General features: G+C 42.2%; 1 protein-coding gene across 1 annotated transcript; it reads right to left on the bottom strand.

Annotated features, from left to right (window-relative positions):
* Positions 1-9211: 9211 nt before the first annotated feature.
* On the bottom strand, positions 9212-21964 carry LOC308046083 (interleukin-1 receptor type 2-like; the record flags this gene model as incomplete). Its single annotated transcript, XM_080353742.1, has 9 exons — positions 21611-21964; positions 19800-19930; positions 19444-19702; positions 17109-17283; positions 15498-15672; positions 14800-14865; positions 13536-13671; positions 11027-11172; positions 9212-9339 (listed from the first exon to the last, which is right to left on the bottom strand). The coding sequence occupies exons 1-9, from the start codon at positions 21634-21636 to the stop codon at positions 9212-9214; spliced, it is 1242 nt and encodes a 413-aa protein (XP_080209868.1). The 5' UTR covers positions 21637-21964.
* Between the last annotated feature and the right edge of the window lie 4727 nt (positions 21965-26691).

Below are 26691 nucleotides of genomic sequence, written 5' to 3'. Positions count from 1 at the left end.
TCTTACAGTGTTTAAATGACGAGTAATGCAGAAGTTTTAAAATACAATACTATGAACATCTGCATTAAAAAAAAAAATCCATCAAAAATGCCTCAGCTCACATCATTGTTTTATTGTAATACATAAATACCTTGCGGTCTCTGAGCCCATGCATTAAAGTTTTACTCAGCTCACATGGAAAGGCTGAATGACACTATACAACCACAAGCATCCATGAGTTAGTGACATATTTTAGCTGGGTTTGGTCAAAAAAATGAATTGTATGCCTAATTTAATGTTAGATATATAGTGAGGAGTCAAGAGCTACCACCTCATGAGTCAATTTGAAATGCCTCAGCCTTGAAGCAAACATCTCTATATTAGAAACTGATGCCAAACTGCATCAAAACGCCCACACAAGGAGAAGAACAGCCAGGCCCGGGGCACTGTGTGGGCTCAACATCACATGGGACTGTGGCTGACCAGAGAAAATAGCTTGAAATGAATGCTGTGCCACAGAGGTAGAGATCTCTCACTGGTGTAACAGGGCTTTCCCCTTCCTCACAGGAGGGCAGGCAGGGTGCCCTGGCCACTGTGAGGAGTGGGATGTAAGAGGATGGAAGGTGGGGACTTGTGTTTCTGCCAAAACAAAAGCCTGTTTGCTTCAGGCTTCAGGGACATTATGGTTGAATATACCTTTTTCAGCAAGCTACTTGTTTTTAAATCTTTTTCTTTCTCCCTTTCTGGTGTTTCTTTCAATGATGGAGCAAAATACTTTTAGAAGGGAAGAACTGAGTGCCCAGAAACCCATGGTGTCCAGAGACCTGAAGTGGGAGCCTGCAAGACTGCCAGGTCTTGCTTTATGAGGTCCTGTTCTGCACCACACCAAAACACCAAGATCTGACATCACCACTCAGGTCTCCTTCTGTTCACCTTGCAGGTTGCTCTGGTTGATTTTTCTCCCCATGCAGGAGATTGGGTCCCACTGTGTGCCCCCTCCCATTCTCCTGTGACCTGACAGAGCAGAGAAAATGAAGAGGTGTGAGAAGGTGCAGTGGAGTTTTCTGTCCCCTTCCTGACCAAGATGACTTGAGAACAGGTGAAGCAGAAGGGCTATTGCTCACAGGTGAACTGTGCTGGGACAGGTCTTTTTATCTCCCCCCCCATCCCCATACTGATACCAGTCCCCAAGCAGGAGGGAAGGGGAAGGGGAAGGGGAAGGGGAAGGGGAAGGGGAAGGGGAAGGGGAAGGGGAAGGGGAAGGGGAAGGGGAAGGGGAAGGGGAAGGGAAGGGAAGGGAAGGGAAGGGAAGGGAAGGGAAGGGAAGGGAAGGGAAGGGAAGGGAAGGGAAGGGAAGGGAAGGGAAGGGAAGAGTCCTGCCTGCTTCTGTTGGGTTTTCTGAATGGTTGCTCTTCAGGGGAAGGCAAGTAAATGGGGATAGCATCCACTCAGAGAGGTTTCCTCCCATTCCTGAGCTCATCTGCAAGAGTCCTGCATGTAGGTCATCATGTAAAAGTTGCACCAGCTCCAGATGAGGCTTCATGAACCCCATGGAAAACTGTGTGGATTTGCAACACTGGCAAAGGTACACAGCTGAAGGAAATGAACGTATTGCACCACACTGAGCAGGCTCCTTGCACAGCTGGTCCACTTGCATCCACTTCGCTGAAATGTATGTTACAAGCATAATAAATGAAAGAAAGATGGAAAAAAAATGAAGTGTTGAAACTGGACCAGCTGCCTGGAGAGACTTAGGACCAGGGATTATCTCTGCAAATCATGTTTTGCCTCTGCAAACAAGCTGTGGCATGCTTAGACCTCCTCAAAGCGTTACATCATGATAATTTGTTTTCAAGAATAACAAGATTAAAGTCCCATGATTCACTTTTAAATATCATTGTAAAAGTAGGATTTAATTAGTTTACTTAATCAAAACCAAATAAAATGTATGCAACTGCTAAAAATCACAGGCACTAAGCCTAAACTACAAAGTTGGTGGCTGACGTATACACAGTCTTTGACTGCCTCTGCATAACCAGTGTGTCCCATACTGGCGAGACAGCTGATGAAAAAACTGAGTTACTTATTTAAGGGGAATGAGGGGGTTGCATTTGGGTAAAACAACATTCTGCTTTTATAATTGAAGGTAAAAAAAAAAAAATCCAGACACAGGCAGTAACCCTGAAATACAATTCCATAAACTGTAGAGTATTTCTGTCAAGCTTCTAGCAGTTGTGTTTCAGCAGCTGGTTTCTGTGTCCTAAAGTGCTCTTCCAGGGCTGGGAGCTGGATGCCACTGCCACTGATCATTACTGCGCTCTTTGCTCCTTGTCTCCAGTGACCTAAAATTCCCGTCAGAGCCTCCCCTCCTTGCCTGCAGCCTCAGAGGTCCTACTGGCCTGAGCCAGGAAGCTCTTGGAACCCTTGCTGGAGCCGAGCTGCTCCATCCTGGTTGCCAGTGCACAGCCAAGAGAGGACGCACAGGAGCAGATGTTAAACAGTAAAGTAAACAAGCAGAAAGCAACATCCGGGATACAGAGTAAAAAAGGACAGAGCAGCTTTTAAGAGCCTCCTCTTCTTCTCTGTATAATGCAGGCACTTGGGTCATGTGAAGAGCTAACTCATCTGTTACAACACAGTTTTATTTAGAGACTGGATTGTTCCCTCCAGCAGGAAAGCCAAGTCTCATTAAGGGCTGTTTACCAGGGGCAACTGGCATCTCCTGACAGAGTTTAAAGCAGATTAGAACTTTGGACATGTCTACATATCCAGCAATTGTGTCCAGTGTTTAATTATTTTGATCTTCCAGTCCTTACAAGCTTTGAACAGGCAGTAAGTATGGGCAGAGGAGATTTAACTGAGGAAATAACACAATAATTAAACTCTTAGATGATATTTTTTATCTTCAGCTGTCCAGCCCTTTTTCAATGGAAATAAAGAGCACAAAGCCGAAGGACATGATGCAGCCCTGCAGGAAGACCTCCTGCTGCCACACACATCAAATCCCTTTCATAGATGTACCCAACTCCAGATTAAAGCTCATTTATTTTCCTACTCATTGCTCCTCCTGAGAAGCCCTTTCAAGACCTCACTGCTGCAGTGATTAGTGGCCAACTTAATTTTGGTTGTCCATTTTACATCCCAGTCCCCTTCATTAGCAGAAATAATTACATGCCCTTGCTTTTTCACTCTTCCACTGGATGTGCTTACAGGCAGTTACCATGGCCTGTCTTTGCCTTTCCAGGCAGAAGATAAGCTCTTATTGCCTATTCTCACAAGATCTCTGTTTCCCAACTGTCCTTGCAGCACTTCACAGCTCTACCCATGGGAAACCACCCTCTTCCACTCATCTCTATGTTCTCCCATGGAATTCATGTTTCCTAAATGACACCACATCACCATAATAATAATTTCAAAAAATCTTATGTATTCTTTCCTAGCAAGGAGTGATCAGTCATACAGTTCTGTCACTGTTATGTGGAGATGTGAATTTCTGATCATTCTCTCCTTTGTTTCCTCCTGCATTTCACTGGCTTGCACTCAGCAGGTAAACTGCCCATCAGCTGTGACCAAAGGCATGGCATCTGTTTCTCCCTTGAGCTGTTAGCTCTTCTCTACTTACAAGAAGGAGGCCTTAGTCTCCTGCATCCACAGGCTAGCTGAGTTATGATGATGAGAGTTGAGAAACCACTATGGCTTTACTCGCTCTGAAGAGCTCTCAAAATAGCTGAAAACCAGCCATGTGAATTCCCAGTCAAAATGAAAAGAGTAATAGCAACATATTGAGGATATATGTAATGTTAGCCTTTGATTACTTAGTTCAGCTGTGTTCCCAACTTAAAAGCCACAAGTTACTTGAGAGTCCCTTATTTTGCGAGTAAACAAACATAGCATCAACTATTTCCAGTCACAGTCTGGCCTCCCAAGCACTTATGACGAAGCATATTTGGGAGCCAAAGCAAGCAAACAGGATGATTCATTTATCCCACCGTTGAGCAGATGAATGAATCCTGTATAACCAAGGCAAAACAGGACCTCTAAGGCTTTAAACAAACAGCATTGTTGAAGCCCCGTGAGACAGAAACGCTAGTAATGTCTCGTTGTCTTCAAAGAAATCAAGACTTTCATTTCTATGAAATGTAAGTACATAAAAGTAAAGTTCTTAGGGTACTGTTCAACAAATGACAAATCAGTAAAAACAGTGAGAGAGGACTTTCACTTCTTGTCAGAACTGAGAGATTGACTTTTCCAACACATTACAAAGGAGTTTGCTGTTTACACCTGAAGCTGTTGTCAGATTCTAAGACATTTTAGACTGGTGCAAAAACCTCAAATTGGTAGGAGGGAAACACAACTATAATAGCCAAACTACAAAATAGCCAAGCAGTTAAAGCTTGGATCTATGCGAGGTTTTAAATTATTTAAATTATTATTATTAGATATGTGGCTCTCCCTTGAGGAACTTCAGGAAGATAATAACATGCCGCTTCTTGAAAAGAAATTGCTGCTGCCTTTCATTTGCTTTATTGGGCTCTTTACGTTGTGTATACCAGCTGAAGAATAGACTGCTATAGACTATAATTTCCAGCGTGCTGAACACACTAAAGCAGACTAACGAGTTATTTATATATATTTAGTAGTTTTCTTATCGACAGCCTCTGTTTGTCCACTGGCAGCAGGCTAGTTTCATGATATACCATTTGTACATAACAATATTTTTTCCAATATTTCTGCTACTGTTGCCCAGCAGCGCCTGCCAGGAGCTGGCTGCTGAGCTGGCTGAGCATCAGGGAAGGGCTGGAACCCCCCAGAGCCCCCAGTCCACCTCCATTCCCACAGCAGAATTCCTCCTGGTCCCAGGGATCCCCTGTGTCCTCCAGCCTCGCACATGGCAGTTCTTGCTTTTCCTCCTGTAACAGCTCTGGCACTTCACAACCACATGGTCCATGAACCACAGACTTTTTTCAAGGTATTGATGAGATATTTTCAGCCTGTCTCTTATGTTGTATGCCACAACACATACCTGTGTGCCAGTCTCACAGCCTCTTAGAGTATCTTCATTCAGCATGTGACAGTGCCCTTGCTCAGCACAAGGAGCTGCCAACATTAAAGTCATTGCCCAAGAAAGCCCAGTAGCCTCAACTATGTGTCTTGGGACTTAAATGTGTTTCCTCTCTGATAACCTGAAATTCAGTGGTCCACAACCACTCATTCCTGTAATCCAGAGTGGATTCATCTCACTTTGTCTTAAACTGGTGGAAAAAGAAAGGCAGCTCTAGAAGGCAACTCATCCCATTTATTTTAGACACCAGTGATAACTCTCCACTGAGTGGAAAGGAAACCAATTGGACCAGCTGTATTCCTTTCAGCTGGTCAAAGGCTGGATGAGAGTCACCCCACCCTAGGCTGTCTTCAGCAGTTTTAAAGGCATGAGTGGACAGGGAGTTCTCAGCTCCAAAACATAAGACCTGTTCCTTTCTTTGTTTTGCTCTCCTGGGTCTCTTGTTTTGTAGACTTGAGTCAGAATAATCATCACACACTTTTATCAGTTATTCTCATATTTAAAGCATTATTCCTCACAATGGTATTTCACATGTTTCTTGTCCTCCTCCATGCACACCTTCTCACCACAGATACTAGAATTAAAAATAAATCTAACCTTATACTGACCTGCCAAGATCAGCTCTGTGTGCAGATCCAATTCTTATTTCCACTGGCTCCCACATTTTTTCAAGTGTTTTGCTTGGGAACTGGCAGATCTAGTAATTTAGTGCTCTCCAAATTACACATTTACTTTGTTTTAGGTGTTACTCTGGTCAAACATTAATTATGCTGACATCAAGAACACATTTTCTGAGTAAAACAATATAATAATTTTTAACTGAACTCATATTTCCTGAAAATAACTGCTTCCACAGGAGCAGCCACTGTCCTGGATAGTGACTCATGCCAAGACCATGGGACACCCGTCCCTTCTCATCTGTAAATGTTCCTCTGAAGTTGTTGTAGATGGATGAGTTCTCTGGCAAATACTATAAACCCACAGAGCCCCAGGAACAAGGTAGCCTAGTCCTCCTGACATCATTAGTTTTTTGAGTAGAAACATTGTGCTGAAGAGCCCTGAATTCTTGATGTGAAGTGGCATTCCCTGATATTGTATTTCTTTTCAGGTCCAATTATAAACCAGTACAAGCCCTCCGTCACAGTTTGCCTTGAGATTTAGACATTTTCTCCTCAAAGTACACTGAGGCTAATGACTCTGAACTTCCCAGGATGAACTTACCCAAAGGACAGTGACAACTGGAGTTTTCCGATTTTAACAGAAAAAAAGAGACAAAATTTTTGCCTTTGGGCAGTTGAATAAGACAGATCTCACTGCCTGGGGACCACATGCTAAATTCACATCCCCATGGTGACAGTCTGTGTTAATCTACGTTTCCAGAAGTCCCCCTACAGAAGTCAGTGGAGGGACCTAATACTTCAACAGCAGGTGGCCAGAAAGATCACCCCATATCACCTGTCCAGAGTGAGCCCAAGTACTCGGGGGACTGTGGAGCAAGGACAACTATGAAAGTGCTGACAGTCGGAAGAGGAGCTTGGTCCATCAGGATTTAGTCTCCTTTGCATGTGCCCAGGCACAGCCACAGGACAAGAGCAGAAGGAGCTGAAAGACAAAGTCCATCCCACAGTCCCACAGAGCAGGGGCCATCGCAACCCCAGACCTTCCACAGCAGAGCACTGGAAAAATCACACCTCTCCATGAAAGAGCTGCCACCCCCATCTCACATCTTCCTTCCCATGCAACTCACACACCAGCCCTTTGTTTTGTTTTTTATTTTTTTTCCATTTTTCACATAACATTTTCAAAAAAATATAGACCGTGTTATCCTTGTTCATAACAATACAAATCAATGTAAACTATGGAGATCACTTGTTCAAGTCTACCTGTAAAACATTTACACTATATAGTTCACTAGAACAAGTTTACCTGTCATGAAAGCCTTCAGAACGTTACTATACTCATAGTCAAAGAAGCATATATCACTTCATGAAAGATAAACCCTCATTTCTTTATATTCCCCTTGTATTCAAGATGCCACTGAGTATGTAACAGCTGTTCTCTGCATGCCTAATTTTTATCTCACATTCACATTGATTTCTCCTTCTCTAGTTTGGAGGAGGATCTGAGGTATTTAACTTTCTTATGGCACTAACACTCCATATACCAAAAAGCTCCACTTCTTTTCCACTACTTAGTGAAATCCAACCTGATCCTACAGCTAGATGCATTATCATGCTGCTCTTGGACGATACAGGTGGATGGGAAGAACAAAGCACATTTTGAAAGTTTACACTTATTGGCAAACCTAATTTGCTCTCTACCTGCAGATTAGCAATTGCTTGAAAAAATGAGCATTCCTGATGTACCTAAAACACTTTTCATGTTTGTTCCAGCAATGGTCAGCTCATCTGCATTTCTTTTTTCCTTCAAAAGAGAGATATCCAAGTGGAACCACAGTTTTCCATACTTGCAGCCACCTTTTTCCCCATCTGCCCATAAAATATATGTATTCTTTATCATTATCTTTAAATCCTGCATTTGGAAACAGGGAAACTTTGGCTTAAGTCTCATAAAATGTGAAGGTTCTTGCTAATAGATTGAAGAGTTTCTTAATTCAAGCTACATCCTAGTGTTTAAAATCCTTCCAAATATTTATTGGGCTAAACTCAGAACTGGCTCTAAGTAGTGGCAGAAAAGAATTAGATTATGGCCTCTCCCAAAAGGATGAGAGTTGTTCATTCCTCTAGCTTGTGAGACCACAAGCAGTTCTAACATTCTTACTTTGTAATTTGTTTCTTTGGAGCCAACTTTTTGCCTGATTATATTTTTCCCTACAGAGTTTGACAAACCTCTGTGCTGACTTAGCCAAAAAAAAGCTTTATCTTTGGTATCTGTGAGAGGTGTCAGCTATGGGTCTGTAGCAATCTAGACCTTAAGGCTAGAACTCTTCCCCTCCCATACAGATGAAGATAGTACACATCATATATGATGGAACTATTTCTTGGCTATCAGAAGTGTTATCTCTTGGAAGAGGAAGTAACCAAGTCATTCTACTCAGTCTGATCCTCAAAGTACAACATCATCACAGATTTATTGCTCTCTTATGATCTATCCCAAGACTGGAATCCAGTTAGATTAACCTAACTGGGCAGTGTTTTGCATCATGAGTAATCTATGTGCATACTTCCCTCTAAAGGACACAAGGTTCCTGAAGCTGCATCAGCTATGAACTGGTGCAGATTCATTTTTTATGGGAATCAGTGCCAGACTTTTATACCCATATCAGTGAGGAGAATCAGGCCAGTCATGAAAGAGAGGCATAGAAGGGCAAGACTGTACATTATTACTGGTAATCTGTACAATCACTTCCAGGAATAAAACTTTGTATTAGTCAAATTACTCTCAAAATACTGAAACACCCCTCCAAATTATTTTCTTGGCAAAGATAATAACATATTACAGCCGCCTATGAATCTCTAACTATGAGATACTGGTAGATAAGACAGAAATGAATTCACCAGTGTACAATTATCTGTTAGGCTGATGAATTTATCTCTGGGGAAGGGATATTCTGAGATAGTCCATTTAAGCAAAGAATATTCCAAATGGTGAAAAAATTTAGATTTTCTGTGGAAACATTCATAGACATACAGTTGCCATGACAATCTATTTTTCTCTTGAAAAGGGAAAAACACAGCTGGCTTTAGACTGACGTGAAAGAAAATGAGTTTGGATGCTTAAGAAAACTGCATGGAATAGTCTTTCTGTTGCAAGATTTCTTAGCTTCTGCTTTTAGGTTTTACCGATTTTCTTTTCCATTTTTTTTTTTTTTTAAATAAGACTATCAGAATTAGAAAGGACAGGAGCATCTCCCTTTCCCTACCCTTCCCATATCCAGGACAGGTTCTTGATAGGCTGTGTTCCCAAATGCTATAGACTGCACCCTAGCTGCAAAATGATAGACGCAGGTTCCCTGCATCTCGGCAGCATAAAAATGCAAATTAATATTTATAACTCAATCAGATCAAGGAAGATTTAGACAAGAATAAAAGAGCTGATATGTCAATCTGCTGGAAAGGCATATCCATCTGAAAAGTCTCCCTGTGCCTCACGTGGAATGTAGCCAGGATGATTTTTTGTTCTTTTGGTGGCTGAATAATGAAGCAGATTTTAAACCTTCGCTATTGTGTATCCTTTATCAGTTCTCCGCTTCCAGCACTTGTGCACGCATATCCCCCCCAGGATCACACAGGCCAGTGCGATGGGAATCGTTGCAATGTACCAGGACAAGCCAACAGCTGGAAAAGTAAAGAAATGAAATATTTTGAGAAAAAAAAAACTCCCAGGAACACAGTTCTCCAAGTTCAAGTAGGAAGAGGAGAAATCATAATAAAAAGGATGTCTGCAAGTTAACCTTACAGCAGGTTGATCACCTGTGAAAGGAAGAGGCCTATTGATTGAACACTCTGGGAAATGGGTTTATGAAGATAAAAATCACAGAAAAATGTTGGTTGGAAAAGACCCTCAGGGTCATTGAGTCCACTATTAACCTCACACTGTCACTAAACCATGGCCCTAAGAACGTGATCTACGCATCTTTTAAACACTTCCAGGGATGGTGACTCAACTGCTTCCCTGGACAGCCTGTTCCAATTACTGATAACCCTTTCTGGGAAAATAATTTTCCTAATACCCAATCTAAACCTCCCCTGGAACAACTTGAGGCCACTTCTTGTTCTATCACTTGCTATCTGGGAGAAGAGACCAACCCCCTCCATGCTACAATCTCCTCTCAGGTAGTTGCAGAGAGTGATAAGGTTTCTCCTCAGCCTCCTTTTCTCCAGGTTAAACAGCCCCAGTTCCCTCATCTGTTCCTCATAAGAACTGGAAAAAAATAGGGTGAGAATTTAAATTTCAATCCTTTTGCACACGACTCTTCACAACCCCTGCTTAGAGCAGCTATGTGCTTTCTGTCTTAATTTGGTGGCAGCACAGATACTCCAAGCAGGAAATGAATGCACCGCATGGAGAGGGAGTTCATAACAGCTAGTCCACCCTCAAGCTCCGCGAATAGTTTTCTTATAGAGAGTGGACTATAAATTGCTAATGATCCAGCCAAGGCTCTAAGCTTTTTTCCAAAATACAGCTAATTTCCAAGACCAGTGTCCATCCAGACTGTTTTGGATTATTACAGCCTATATTGGTTCATGGATTGCCTCCTCCGTATTAATACCTGTGTCACTCATGGAAGACAAGGGCAGCACATCATCTAGCAAATGAGTACAAATCCTTCATCATAGGATGCTGGAGTGAATCATGAGCTATAACTCATAATGAAGAATGTAAATGTACATGTGCCTTTCAAAGACAGTGTGAGCAAGCTTTGGTGATTCATGAAGATCATGAAAAGAAACAATTAGCATTGCTTCACATTGTTTTTACAGCTGGTTCTTGGCCAATGGTCCATCACAATGCAACATTAATTGCACTGAGCTTAGGGCTTCTCTTCCCATTACTAGGAGCCAAAATAACAACACCCATCATAATTTACTCTTCTTATTACTTCGGTGGTAGTCTGTGCATGAGAAGAAGGAACACTGTGATCTTTATTCTGCTATTGTCTTTTTTTTTTCCTAGTTGTTGAAGAACTGGGAAGATCTGGCTCTGCTGCACTCAATGGGAGCTTGCCAGTATAGCCTCCCTGGAGCCATTATTTCACAAAGTGTATCAAAGTTTGAGTCCTATCCAAAGGGCAGATACACTAGCACATATCCTCATTCCTGCAGACAATGGCAGTGAGTGACCTACAGAAAGAATATTTTGTGAACAGACTGTTCCAAAGTCTACAGGTGAAAGAGATAAGCAATTTTTCCTCATGCAATAATTCATCCCAGTACTAGCTCTGACAGTATAAAAGGCTTGGATGATAATTTAGCATTACAATAATAATAACAATTATCCCAAATAAACACTCAAACTAGTTACCTTCCTGCTTGACCCTTGTTGGCAATACTTGGTAGCCATATCTGTTCTGGGCCAGACATGTAAAATCTGTGTAAAAATCCACTTCTTTGACAGAATCAAAAATCAGTGGCACTTCAATGAAGTTTTCACCATTTTCTACAATTTCTCTGGAATAAAAAGAAATAATTAACATTAAGTCCTTTTATAAGCTTTTCTCTGTTTGGTGTGTTCATTCTGACAGTACATTGCAAGAAAATGCATTGGATATTTGCTCATTTCTGATCTAGTCCCTCAGCATTAGAGGACACCTGTCTTCCAGCCCAGTTGTGCCAACTATTTGAGTTTCAGCAGTCAGTACCCACCCTGCACTTGTTGAACCTTCCAGGAAAAAAAGAAAATCGGTATTTGTCTTGCAAAAAAAAAGAAATGGGAGGGAAGAAAGGCAAGCAGATTTCTGTATATCTTAGAGCTCTCTACACGGCACCATGGAAGGACCTAATTCCTTCTCTCTGACCACATTCATTTCTGAGATTAACTCTTACTATCAGCTGAAAGAGGTCATATGGAGAACATAACCCTGCAAATGCTCACTCAGCAAACTGAACCATTATTCCTGTCTATTAAGCGTCCAAAACCAAGACCTCAATACAAGAAACTGTTTAGGAGGTTTCCTGCTTATTTCAAGATGATTGTTTTCTCAGTCCAACTATTTAAAAGTGGTTTTCTAGCTGCAGGCAAAAATCTCTTGATATCTTTTAGTCATTGCTGGAGAAGTTGTCCAGCTGCTCTTTCATGACCTGTTCATGAGTCTGCTACGCCCTGCGGCCTCAAAGTTCCCTGGGCACTCCTCCCGGGGCTGCACCACAGGAAGGCAGCAACATGGCAGTGGGTACTTTGCCAGAGATTTCTGCAGGGAATTTGTTTTCCTGGTGGCATTTGACCTGTTTTGACTTGCTGACATTCTGAGGGCTTCCAGCAGAACTGGGGTGTCTCACGCACCATCCATGGGCTCCACGTAAGCCCCAGCTGGTGTTGTCCCTGTCCTTGTGCAATTGTATAATAATACATAACAGTAACAATGATAGTGATAGTAATAATAGAAATAATTTTTAAATTCTAAGTAAGAAGGTACATGTACTGCCCTACTCTATAGCCTGCAGAGACTACAGGCACAGTAGATTTGATGGCTCCTGACTACAGGTTTAACGCACAGTCACTTGCCCATATAAACAACATCATATATTAATGGTCTCATTCATGCTGTGGGGAATGTGAAAACACAGCTGAGTTACCATGTTACCTCTGGCTGCAGCTGTGCAGTAAACTAAACATGGCCAGGTTGTTCTCTGGCACTGATGGCCACAAATGGCCAAAACCAGCTCACATCTATAACTGCTAAACACTCTTATCCCTCAAAATAGGGATGCCATATCCCCAAACTCTGTTGGGAGTGGTCCCTGCCCCATGCTAAATCTTAATTGATAGGCAGGAGCTTTTTGGGAAGGTGTTAGCTGGAGAATGACCAGTCTAACCATTAACAGAAGAGGCAGTGGCATCCCAGAGCCCGGGAACCTTCCCAGCTCTGTCCACTGTTACAGGCAGAGCCACCATTTCCCAGGTGAGGGTGATGACCTCTGTGGACACTTTCAGCTTCATCAAATGAGAGGTAAAACATGCCAACTTCGACCTCACTGAAGATACCTCAGTCAGTAGGTTTACCTCACATTTGCAAAGCACTAGAAGTGTGCCTGCACGCAGTGAGTTAGCGCCGCTCAGGTGACATATGACAGGAACATAAAGCAGATAATTTCCCTCCTTTCCTAGCAGGAAAACCCCTGAGGCACACAGCTATGAGGCAGCTGAGAGAAGGCTCTGCAAGATGGGGAGAGACAGTGGATTAGGGCAAGAGGATGTAGCACATCCTGCTTCTGCCTCCCATCAGCATCCCTCCCAGTGCTTCCCTGGCGCCAGCTCTGGCACTCAGCTCTGGCATCTCTGTGAGTCAGTTTAACTCCCTAATGTGGAAAAGAACAACCCTAAGGGAAAAAACAATGTTATTAAGAAAACAAAACAAAACAAAAATGACAACAACAAAAACTGGGTCGTTTTCTGTTGTCTGAGTGTGTTCAGAGAACCTCATGAATGTACGAGAGAGGATGTTGCTTTTTTGCTGGTATGGTGCTAGAAGAAAGACAAGAGAAATACTAGAAAGGGTAAAGTCCCATTGCTTTCCACTGCAGTCAGCTCTTACATCAGCTCAGCTGCCCATGAAAATGTGCTTCAAGTTTAAGCCTCAAAGTTGGGTCATCTGCAGCATACTATGATGAAAAGAAGAGATAAAGAATTGATTTTACCCTGCCTGGGTTGAATTTTGGTTTTGCTTGCCTGCCTGTTTTTTTCTCCACTCTCCCCCTCACTTCATATCTGTCCATATCCCATTTCATTACCTGGCACACAGCTGCACAGAAATCCCCAATCACACTGCAGATTAAATCAACAAGCACAAGGAAACACTTTGAACCAGACTTACTGTCGTTCCCCCTCAGTAACTCTGCTTTGCTTGTAAACCACATCGACAGCAGTGTCATTTGCCAGCCATTCCACATCAGTGTGCATGTGGCTGCTCAGGCCAACAAACACTTTGCATGGGAGAGTCATCTTGGAGCCTGTTGGTAAAAGAAAGATTAAAAAGAAGATTGGCTACATATGGAGAACTACTCATTCCCTTGGTGAAAACCAACATCTCCAGTGGTAGATCAAGTTCCTACACATGTCAACCACCTCTAAATACAAAACTGAAATTAAGCCCCAGATTGCTTTTGATCCCCTGCTCCTTGGCAGCAAGACCTTTCAGTTTGTCAGTCCTTCTCACTGCTAACTAAATTAGTTTCCCATTGCAATAGTCAGCAACTCTTGCACTAGACACATTCCTCAGGAGGCAAAGTTGTGTTCTTATGGCCTTGCTGCTTTTGACATACTGCATCGTAAAGGCCATGGTGTGATTTACCGCTATGAAGCAGCTACATTAACCAGCAGTGCAGCTTCACTCAGGTGCTGTGGGCAAGGGCATTTAGCTCATGGTGAGACCTCCAGACATAAAGTGAATGTGTAAAAATTCAGAAATTTTATTGTAATTATCATAACTCAGAAATAAGGGTAAAGAGCTTTCAGACTGGTGCCTATCTATATTATATGGAAAACACAGGGCTCAATCATGCGCACATTGTATCTATGAAGATCATAATAACAGGGATATAAAACACTCCACAGAGCTAGATAGGAAAAACTATAAACACACCTGGCATTTTCTGGGAAGATGAAATGCAATAGAAATTTGTTGTCATAATATAATCTTCAAAGAAAACTTGAGATCCTATCAAGGTCCTTTCTAACTAGCAACAACTGTCTAATTCAAACAGTAAAAAGCAATAAAAATATCTCCTCCAAAAAGAGTTGGATGGCTCATTCAAAGCCACCAGATATCCTAGACCAGTTTGAGGCAAATGAAGAGTTCTTACTGAAGGAGGACTCTTAGCAGCTGATATAAGGGTACAAACATGCTTTTCTTGCTTTCTGAGAGGCTAACATCTACAGGATTTCTGTAGCTTCTCCTACATAAGTAATAAAACCTAGTTGTAGACAATAATATGCAAATCTACTCCAGCACTGACCCTCAGCTAATATAATCAAAATTAAAAGAAATAAAACAATTTCTGCCAACAAATTTCACCATAATAGGACCTGCTCTAATTTTTATTTGGTAAGGTGTCTCCAAAAATAACGTTGGGCTTTACCGAGAGCAGCTGATGTTGTCTTCGCTGTTGGATAGACAATTATTGGGGTAAATCTCTTTTCTTGCTCTAGAGAGAGAAACAGAACGGAGAGCCAATGCTAGCACAACAGAAAATTTAGTGACTGCCCCAGAAATATAACCAGAAATGTGCCACTTCACTCAACATCTTTCATCTGCCAGGAAAGCATTTGAGCCTTAAACCCACCGGCAAAGCGAGACACACCCGCCCCCTGCTGGCCGCTGTGCGCAGCAGCGCAATACCCTCCTCCCCTTCCCCAGCCCGTCCCTCCCGCCGCCTCCCGTTTCACCCCTTTGCGAAACAGCGGCTTTTCCCCATCCTGAGCGAGTTTTAAATGTTTAATTTTCTAAGCCCTCAGAAGCCATTTGCAGTGACAATTTCTAAACACACGCACACACACCCCCTCCCGCAAGACATAAATTATTTGGTTTAGCAACCGCAGGCACTTGCAACATTGAGTTTTGCCTCCTGTAAAGCTGCTGCAAGTCTGGCAAAGGGGTGACCCCCCTAGCCCTGCCGGGTTGCTGTGGAAAGATCTCCAGGGCCAAAGCAAGCACCCACAGTGTCCCGCTTTCCTTGGCAGTGCTGAGAGGCCGAGTATAAGTTCCTCTCCTGAGTTTCATTAACAGAGAAGAGATATTGTCTTAAAGGCTGTAATGTTTTAAGGGGTTAATATTTACCAACAATCTCCAGATGAATTGTTCTGGTGATTTCATACATTACACCTTCATATGGAAATGACATCTTGCAGGTGTAATAGCCAGCGTCTGTTGGTAGCACAGAAGTTATGATCAGAGAAGAGGAACCCTTCAGATTTACAAATTTTTCATTGTTGTCTTCCAAAGGCAGGGCATCCTGGAGAAAGGACAGAAACTGCTGTTATGGTTCACATAGGTGTAGTTACACCTTGTGTTACTTCTGGACAAAACTACTTATCCCTGTTTCTCTGTCATTAAACGTTCACTTGTCACTGGAAATTAGAGCATTTCCACTTTCCCACTAAAAGGCAAGTTCTTCAAATGTGTACCTATCTCTAAAATGCTCTGAGGCACTATATGAAGTGTAAAGAATTGTTATATCCATCTGTCTACAATGTGCATGTTTAGCTTTTTAATAAACTGCTAATTTTAAGATGGAAATAGGCTCTTTCCTGAGTCCTCTTAAGAGTAATCATCTAAGATATTCTTCTAAGACAAAAGGATTTTAGCAACCATGAAAGTTTTCACAACACTGTTACTTTCCATACATGACCTCATAAGAGTAATATTCTAAGGCATTCTTCAAAGACAAATACTAGTAATCATTCAGTTTTTCACAAAACTGTTGCTTACCCTACATAATCACATAGACTGTGATAAATTCCTGCTCTGTATCACTAATACTTTGTTCATGCAAAGGCTGGAGCCCCGCTAGGAGCAGTGATGTTCCTTCTCCATGGAGGCAAGCTAGTTCCTTCTGACAGTTGTAACAAGAACCATATTTAGGGGGACAGATTTCTGCTTAGATAATTGGGTTTTAGCCCGGTTCTAAAGGGAATCCTGAGCAGAGATATTTTGCTGATACAGTACCAGACACAATATAGGCACTGCTGTATGAAGCCAGCCTAGGTAGTGTATCCTATAGTAAGAATGATAGCTGCACAAGGCAGAGCATGTGATCATAGCGGGAGTGTAAATAAAAGCTAAACCAAGGTATTATGAAAATAAAAGAAAAATCCTGTGCTGTCCAGTGCAAGATTGTACAGCTGAGGATGATTAAGTGAGGGATATTTGACCTTATAGGCAAAACCAGGCTTGTGTACTTGAAAAGCCACGGCCTGGCAAGTTAGGTAAGAGAATCCTATAAGCATTGTGTGATGAATCTAGTATTTCAAAATGCTGTGTTGCAGTTGATTAATGAAAGTTACCCCATCTGAACAGCTCACATGGGTGAAGCATCACTGGGAGGTCTTACTTCATGGGATTCACTAGAGGGGCCATAAAAAGAAGCACAGTGGCAAAGAGAAAGGCCTAATGAAATTATAAACCCTAGGGTCAGGATAGGTAAACCAGCCTTAAAAAGTTACACTGCCTGTGAGAGCATGTAACATGTAAAGCACTTCACCCTTTGCTGAGTCCACCCCAAATAACCTTTCTTAAACCATATACATCTGCGCTAAAATTTCCGCTATATTATGTCATGCTCATTACTTTAATAACATGATGTTCAGGAGAAAGAGAAAGTGGAGATGTATGTGTCTTTACAAACAGGTTGGGATTAGGCTTTGCAGAAAGAGGAGGTGAAAGTTCTACCTTGTACCACTTGAGCTCCAGGCTTGTCCTATTTGGTGTAAAATCCCACAGGTCAGGGCAAACAATCTTTCCAGAGGTGGAACTGAAGAGGACCTGGAGATAGGCAATCTCCTGAGCAGCTGTTTTCTCCATGACCGTGAGGTGGATGGAGACCTCTGCGCAGTAGGAGGAGTTCCTGCAGACAGAGGGGGAAAGGTGAGCACCCACCAGAGATAAGGGGAACTCAAGTGACACCCTTGGCTTTCTCCTGGCTTTTTTTCCCTCCTTAGTAGTTTCTAAGAGGCCAAGACTGAGATCATACCAGGAGGGATCCTGGAAAATCACTGGTACTGTGTTTTTTGGCACAATCTAAACATGTTGCTGACACATGTCTGCCTCGGAGCTTCAGTCTTTTCTTTTTTTGTACAGCAGATTTGCTGTGCACCCTTAGGCAAAGGCATGATTTTAATTTTGCAAGGAGAGGGAACATGTTCACCTGAACAGTAGCAGGTACGTCATGAACCCTCCGCCATTTCCTTGAAAGAGGTCTTGACTGTGAAAACCCTAGTGATTGAAACCTCAAAGGATAAAATAAAAAGCTTGAAGCATGTATTAAAAAGCATCTGCAGTTTCTGTTCCATAACCAGTTGGCATTTCTGTAAGTATGCATTATTTTGAATAGAAAATAAGGCATTCCTGCTTTGAAAGTTTTGCAATATTTAACTTTTCTTTCTGAATCGAAGTGATGATAACTTCCAGCCCCAAGGAGTAACAAACTGGGGGAAATAAGTGCTTAAACTATGTCCTTCCCACCCTCTGAAAGCCTGTCTTGGAGATGCCTCCACCCAGGGCAGTTTCTGGAAGCCAGAAGGTCAGGGCTGGACTTCCAGGAGACCAACTGGGGACTGTGAGCTGATGGACTCACAATACTGCTGGGACACTGTGACTGGCAGTCACCTACAGGTCAGATGCCTAAATCCATAATACTTGCTCAGCAGAAGCAGAAATTCATGATAATTTCATTCTACCCTCACGTTACAAAGAGTTGAAAAAGATCTGGTGGCTTCCCTGCGGGATATTATGTAAAGCAAATATGATTTCTTTGTATTTTATTAATCCTGTAATAATGTTAGTGATGAAGCTATGTCCTTGGCTCTTGTATACCTTTTTCAAACAGATTTCACAGCATTTTACTATAGCTGTCAATAAAACTGCTACAGTGTTATAGATTGAGGAACTGAGGCAGAATAGTCCAGAAAGGGGATTAAAAACACCTTTCAATGTCTCAGGTGACTATTCTGTGCTCTAGCACAACTTTGCAACCTCTTTTTATTCTGGCCTCACTATCCAAGTCTTGTTTTCTGCCCCACCACTGCAATTGCTGCTGAGACATGTGGAAAGGCCAACCCAATATGCTGAGCATGATTTATTAACTGGAGTTCTGCCTGTCCATCTCTTATGCTGCTGACATGTCACTCACGAGGTGTGCCTTGCCAGCAAGTAAACTGCTCTACACAGGCAGCTCCAGGGATGTATAGATATGTTTTCCACTATAGACCCCAGAGCAAAGTGCCAGTTGCCAGGGGTGTGCTGGAGGCTGACTGGAAGAAGGAGCCAGCAGGGGACAAGGACCCAGGATACCTTGTAGAGTTCAGGTTGTAATGGGTGTTTTGCCTTCCTTAGTCCCCTGCAAATCCAGACCCTGGTACCTCTTTTGAAACTGTACAGCAGACTGTCAGATACTCAGAAAAAGATGACCAAGTCTCAACCCACTGCAGTATCATAAATCTGGTTCTAGTCTCGTAAATGCACATCAAGTCTCATGACAGATCTTCCAGCAAAGCCAAGGCAATCAAACTATGGTTTAAAATCTGAAGTAGAAGAGAAGTAAACACCAGGGATAAGGAAGAGGGAAGAAGGAAGCCACTCCAAAACCCTGGTAGATGCTTCATTAGACAATCTGAATTGTAAATAAGGCTATTTGCTTCTCTGGAACTGTAACAGGAGGGTTGCATTCTGCACAATCCCCTGCTTGCAGCATGTCCCCACTTGCCACAGACCTGACTGGCTCATAAATAATCTAGAACAAACTCTCATATACACTATTTCCTCCTGTGACCATAGCCAGACTGGCAATACAGTGTCACAATTGATTTAGATTTCAGTATATGTATCTATAGGAGACACATAATACATTTAAGAGTTCTGATTTTCCACATTTTTTTCTCTAATGAAGTCATCAAAGAAATTAACTTATTGAGACATGCTCTGAACACAACTGGAGTTCAGAATCAAGCTAATGTATTTTAGACATAGTCGTCTTGTTAGCACAGTGGATTTTCTTTTAAATACCCACCTTCTGGTGCAGATATATACTCCTGAGTCTTCTACCATTGCTGGCAAAAACCAGAGTGCATCTCCTTTTGCCCAGATTCTTGGATCTTCATCTCTTCCTGATATCACAGTTTTTGAACCATTTTTATACCATGTGATATTAGGGGTCAAGGCAGAAAAATCCAAGTGTTTGTATTTGGGGGATGGGCATTTCAGAACCACAGGTTCTCCATGCAGTTCATAGTAGTGTTTGAAAAACACGGTGTGTTCTGAGCAGTTTTCTATATAAATCAAAGATATTTTTACATTACTGTCGGCCAGGTACATTAAAAAGAAAGGAGAGGGAGACAGTAGGGGAAAAAAAAGTCATGTCCTTACCTGTGCTTTTGACTTGCTGGAGTCTGAAAGCAGAGGTGCTTGCTGTGTACATCACCAAGATAAAGAAGAGCCCACGCATTTTTTCCCAGATAAAATTGTAAGGAGAAGATCGAGGGAAAGTGTCTTGAAATCTACAGGGAAGTTTATTACAAGGTAGAAGATACAATGAAAATACTCATCGTTAACTGGAGTTAACTACTCTTTTCCTCGCTCTGGACCTGATGAGCTTTGGTTCACTCTTAGTAAGCAGAAAGTCTTCATCCCTGTTTTATTGCAGGCTGGCTTGTGAAACAAGAACATCTGGCTTAGCACAAACACATCACTTCTGTCCCTTTCCTTTCTAACTTCAGGAGATGCAAACAACATACCACAAGATGTTGCTGTCCCCACAACTTTCTAGTGCAATAGCTACAGGTGGACCAATCTAGCACTGCTGATTTTAAAATAAGAGGCAACTGAGGCAGGGATCAGCTGCTTCCACTTAGCTGTAGTGTAGTAGCTTGGGTGAACACAGGAACAAAGATGTAGTAGAATAAACTTTAGCTCCTTATGAAGTCACATCAGGTGTCTCCCAAGGTTGTATGGCCCTCATTAAATCCTGTGTTACTTTGCCTTCCCCACCATGGCTACCAAAGTAGGCCAGCCAGTGTAGACTGGGCTGCAGGCAAACTTCTTGCCATGCCCAAAGTCAAGCTTTCAAAGTTCCCATCAGTTATTTTTCTTGGGACAAAAGAAACTTTGACTCCAGTAGTATGCACACTCATATCGCTGTTCATGCACAAGTGAGTTTTCAGCACAGACACTATTACCATCTGTGCTAAAAACAAAAGCAAACAAACAAAAACGATGAGGAAAACCCCGAACAACTCATCCTAAAAATCAGACACAGCGACATTGAGGGGAAACAAAACTATCTGCTGCCAGTCATTCATTAATTGTCATCTGTACTGGCCTGCCAAGGGCAAGGCAGCTTCTGCCCACATCACTGAATGCTTTGTGGTCTGCCACAAGGTTTCAGCTGCTGCTATTCTGCTGATTATGTGTTATTTCAGTGTACCACAGACAAAAATTCATAATGCATGCTACATATAGGCACCAGTTTATGCTCTAAGGTATTTATGTGCTGTACAGTACACGTATGCATGTGATACATACTAGTTCCATTTTATATACAGAAGTGTAAATTGCATGCATTTAACATTAGCCTGACACTACAGGATGAATATCAAATGACTGGACAACGACTTCAAATTGTATTGAAAAGCAAAAACATATTTCTACCAATATAACACAGTCATATTCATAGGTACTTACCTTCTGGCATCTTCTGTGTATCCCATCATGCTGATGTTTATAATGTGGTTTTAATCCAAATTTCTCCTTGTTTAGTAGCTCTGTTTATCTGACATCTGATCATTTTACTATGATAAACTATTTCAAGCTTATTGCCATCTCTACAACACCACAAAGCCAACCGCTTGCTCAACTATACTGTTTCATAACCACGGGTCGTCTCCCCTACCCCTAGATCTGCAAGAGTTTCTAGGACATTGGCCCCTCTCAGGGCTACACCTGGACAAGGTGCTCATGGCTTTGTCTGCAGCATTGATAAGCCCCACAGTTCACATCTAACACCCTGTAACATGGGAGTTTATCTCTCGTTAGATCCTTTGCTTGATGAAAATACTTGGTTATTTTGTCCAGAGCTTTCTAGTCCCTCTGGTTTAGTTTCTAGCAATCTCCATAAACCCTGTACAATATGAGGGTTTAAGGGAGGATTTCATTCCCAAATTTCCATCAGATTCACTTACCTGTGGTTCTGCAGTCTTTCAGCCATTAGCTTCTAATGAAAAGATATGACTGAAAGTTGCGAGTGAGGACCTTATATAGGTTTTAGCTCAACACATAGCGGAAATTTGTCTCTCATTGCACAATCATATGTGTGTCAGAACCAAACGACATTTTAGACCCACCTTTCTTTCCTTCCTTCCGTACAGTGAGGATAAGAGAAACAGAGACAGAGAGAGAAAAAAAAAAAAAATGCATTTGGATTTCCCAAAAAAAAGGGGAAATGACTGCTAAATACATGAGTACATTTCCCTTTTTCTGACGAATGGTAGTGTGCTTGCACTCATGTCTTCACATGATTATTTCACTCTCTACCTCAAATAAAAAATTCTCATGGGTAACAAAAGGTGTCCTGCAGCATAGTCAGCAGCTGAATAATGGCAATCTTCACGTTATGTGGTTTAGCAAGTTCCTCATGGACAACATAAATCTTTCGTGATTTCCCAGATCACTTGTGAATCACAAATAGCTTGATTTCCCTTTCCTTCCATAACATCCATCTGAGTGTCACAGCTTACATTAAGGCTCTCTTTGCAATGGTATATGAAGAATTAACATATACAAGCAGATTATGGCGTCCAGGCTCATAAGTAGAAGGGGTAAGAAATTGGTTGTGCATTGTGGCAATGTTGGCCTCCGCCTGTTTAGAAAGCAATCTAGTGGAGGACTTCAGTCTGGAACTGGACCACACGCCAGTTTTTCCTATGTCTTGTCCTGACATGTGATGCCTCCTGAAGGAAACCTGAATTTCTTACAGCTTTGTGATCCCTCAGGGAGCAGCTGTCATGCACTGCTTCAGTGCTAGCCCAGGAAGACAGTGTGTGGTGTCCAGCTGACCGGCTGGACCTCAAGTCAGCACACAGGTCTCTGCTAGCAGACCTCAGTAAAATACCATTCCCTCCCTGGCCTTCATAAACCTCAGCTGAGGAGTCCTGGCCTGGAGCACTGGGGTAACAGCCTAAGGCTCCGGCTTTGTGGTGCTCTTGCTAACCAAATAATGACTGAGGGATAAAAAGAACATAGCTGTTTATCACAGTAAGCCTATAAGAACCATCTTTTATCTAACCCTAACATAATGCATTAACTCTTTCTTTAACTAATATTAGTCTCAGTTATACTGGACACAGAATATTGTTTAAGAGGTGAAAAATTATCAGGTTTTGAGACCGTGCTGCCATCTACTATGAAAAGAAGAAATTAATAGATGATGACATCTATTAATACAGTGCAATCTTTGAGGATGTGTCATATGCTTGGGTTGCACGTATTTTTTTCTGTAGGCAATATCCACCGTATCACATCTATTTCAGTAAATAAACAAAAAGAAAAAATCACAAAGCTCAATATTTCAATCTGCAATGGTCTTTACAATTTCCATATCCTGATCTTCAGGATTTGGATACAGAATAATGTAGTCACTGCAATGGTCTCTGCAGCTATCAGCCCCATGCATGGCTGCCCAGTTTTCCTTAAGCAGTCCCATTATCCATGAACCTGAAAGGCTGATAATGCAGCTAAAGATAGCTACTGCCCTGTAGTGCTCCATCTTCGCAGCGTAAAGAAAGAACTTGTCTCCATTGATGCTAAACTCCCACATTTGGGTTACAAAACCCCGGCTCTTGCTTTCTGGAGCCCCCGTGCTTCATTCTGAGAATCTGATCTCATAAATTATAAAATTATTTCAGTCCTTCCTTTTCCAGTTCACTGTATGACAACCAGACAGAAGGGTTGTCAGATTGGATGACCTATGTTATATATAAGTCTAAGTTCAGACTGTTACTATATGAGTGACTTACACAATAGACGTGGGAGTTCCTAATGGTAAACCTGGTCACAGGGGCCAGGCAAGTTCCCAGCAAATAACCCAGACATCTACCAAACTCAGAAAGAGCAAAACTATAGGAAATTAGGTTGGATAGCCTTGGAAAGATTGTACCTACCAGCTGCTGCAAACACATTCGTTGCATTCACTGAGTAAAGCCATCCAACAGCAAGCTGTTCAATGAGCAGCAGAACAAGCATCACTTGCTTTTCTGCAGAGATTTGTGCCCCATGCCCTATCACACACACAAACATACACACATAAACACTCCTCCACTTCAGCTCTCCCCTCATGGCCTTTTCCCACTGCATTCCAGCCTTTTCCTACCCCCACTTCATGTCCTCTGCTCCCACCTCACCCATGTCTAGGCCAGGTCCAGCACATCTTTGGGCTCGCTCCCAACTACCTCAATACTAACTGGTCAACTTGGCATTGCCTATCGCCATGTCTAAGGACTGGGCTCTGCCTGACTTTCCCTCTGCAAGGCCATGCTTTGGCTTTTCCATCTGTCCACATCAACAGTGGCCAATTTTCCTCACACTACTACAACTCCAGACACTTTGAAAACATAACCCCTTGGAAAATACAGCTGAAGCAAGCTAAAAGGTTCAAAGTGAGTTTACAGTGCAATAATATATGCTGACATGCCTTAGAAAACTAAACTAAAACCAAATATCTATGGAGTAGCCGTGCAGTTCCAAGATAGCGTAATGACCAAGGGGAATCTCAGTCATACACCGAACGAGGATCAACACTTTCAATAAACTTTCTTCAGAAGACCTCTGTCCTGGTTTTCTTTTTACCCAGAAAATGTCCTGATGACATGCATCAGTATCAGGACTTTAAGTTAAAATACTGTATCTGAAGGTGCAAAAATCTAGTTTAAAATAACTCAGGAAGAAATGAAAGATAGAAGAAGCATTTTTTTAGGAGCTGTCTGCTGAGAAGACCATGTCACTTTGCGGCCAGTTATGACTGAGTATTTATAAACAAAAATATGCAAGTCTAGCAGCTATATATATAGAGAAACTCTTTTAGGGAAGCTGGTGTCATTCTGTGGTTTCACTGTGCTGATGATTCATTTATACATCTCAAAATGCTAGAGCATAGCTGTGAAATTCCTAACTCGAAGACCAGGCTATTCCCCATATGTCTCATGCGTTGCTCATCTCACTAGATTGCTATTTCCCGCACCAGGGATACATGCAGCTGCCTTGCTGCGTTTGTTGGATTTTGCTCTCCTAGTACATCCCAATAAAATAACCAAAATCTCAAGTAATAGTTAGCATCATGGCCGTTCCTTGCAACAGAGATTTTCTAAAGGCTTCCACAAGCAACTTGGGTCTATTTATTGTCCCTAGTCCATAGAAGGGGAAAATGGAAATTCAGGCATCACAGAGTGGGAATAAGACCATTTCTGTGAGGGACAGTTGAGGTGCCAACTTTTTCTAGTGACTCCCAGGTTTTGCTGTCTGTGCTGGAGGAACTCATCCAAGTGGCTCTGTGGCTGCTGATGTTTGGCATCCAGAAACTGTACTCACATGGACTTTGCTATTTATTCTGTTATTGAGTTCGGCTTCATGCAATTAAAAATAGGAGAAAATTTCTCTGGTTCACATAAGAATAAGGTGGTGAGGCATTAAGAAATATTGAATGTTGAAAGCTGACTGGCAAGCAGATGCAAAGTAAACCACAACTATTTCACCAACACATGTTCTTGGGCTTATTGATTCAGGCAAACCCAGTGTTAATAATTTATAATGCCCTTGTGCACAGTTCCCAGATGGGCTCTTGGAGAGCACAGAAATTGAGAGGGAAGAAAAGAAGCTATCCAACTCTGAAAATAACCAAATAGATGGGACAGAAAGAGAAAGACTAAACAGAAAAATTATCTCAATGCACAACAGATGCCAAGAATACAGGAATTTGCATGCTCATCCAGATAAATAATTGCTATCATACACCAGTTTTGTATGACTTACTGAGAGAAACAGGAGGAGATGGGCCAAGAGACATTCACTTTGTCATGAGAGAGTGCGTGTTTGGCCAGAGCAGTGACAGCTTGGTTACAGATTGCCTCCCTGCTATGGGCTCCTGGGATGTCCACAGACCCTTTCACTGCAAAAGAAACCAGGCAGGCTGTGAAGAATAATCACACTGTCAAGAGCTGGAAGGGCAAGGAGGAGGAGACCCTCATTGTAGAAGTCAACAGGCCACAAGGGACAATGTAATGGCTGGAAAAGTGCAGAGCCAGCAGCAGTGAAGCCAGAAATACTTCAAGCAACAAAAGGTGCCTCACCTGCCCTCACCACAAATGGAGCTTGGGTTGACCAGGGGGACCAAGGTTGACCAAGGGGACTCTTGGTCATCCTCATCACTGTACCTATCACACCTATGTTTGCAATACTTGCCTGGAACTTTGGAAGGTCTTTGTCTTGCCCACTAGCGCTGTGCACAGACTGCCAGCAGCAGATTAAATTATCTCTGGACAGACACACAGCCATAGACTTGGGAAATAAAGAAATTATTTCTAAAAAAGTGGTATTTGCTGACATTTTGTTTAAGTGAGAAAACCATCCTTGGACAGAGCCTATATGACATGCAATGCAAAGTGGACAAGCAGTGAAGGAGGACTGGTGCAAAGCTGAGTTTGAAGGTTGCAGACTTAAAGTGTTGTCTCTTTCTCTGTATACTGAACTGGAAAGGATAATCTAAATTGCTAAATAGTGACACTCTCAGCATCACCACATCTGAATGCCTCTCTAAAACGAAAATAAAAGTGGAAAAAAAAAATCTCCTACTGCCTTGCTTTCTCCCATGAATAGAATTATGTATAGATATGCTGAATTTTGTCTATGGTGTGTCAAACAGTGGCTTTACTAGTGTAAAGGCTCAGATGCTGAGAATTACATGCTGCAAGTGAAATCAGTAGGATCACTGCTGAAATGCAAGCATGTGTATTTCTTTGCAGATCTGCAGATGATGACCGACAAGGCAGGTGAACCACAAGTTGCAGCTCAGCTTGAGGACTTCCCTGGGGTACCAGCCATCCCCACTGATTGGGTGGAACAAGCCTACAGTATCTACCACACCTCAGTGCAGGACTTTAGGCAAAACTGCAGCACTGACATGGTCACTCACTGTGTCAGGGCTGACCGATGAGGTTGACTAGCAGCTAACAATGCTGAAGATAACAGCGAGCAGACATTTCCCACAGCTATG

Source organism: Nesoenas mayeri (genome assembly GCF_963082525.1).
Source record: "Nesoenas mayeri genome assembly, chromosome: 1".
Lineage (NCBI taxonomy): Eukaryota > Metazoa > Chordata > Aves > Columbiformes > Columbidae > Nesoenas > Nesoenas mayeri.
Note: the sequence above shows the minus strand (reverse complement) of the source record. Positions and strands in the feature narration are given on the sequence as shown.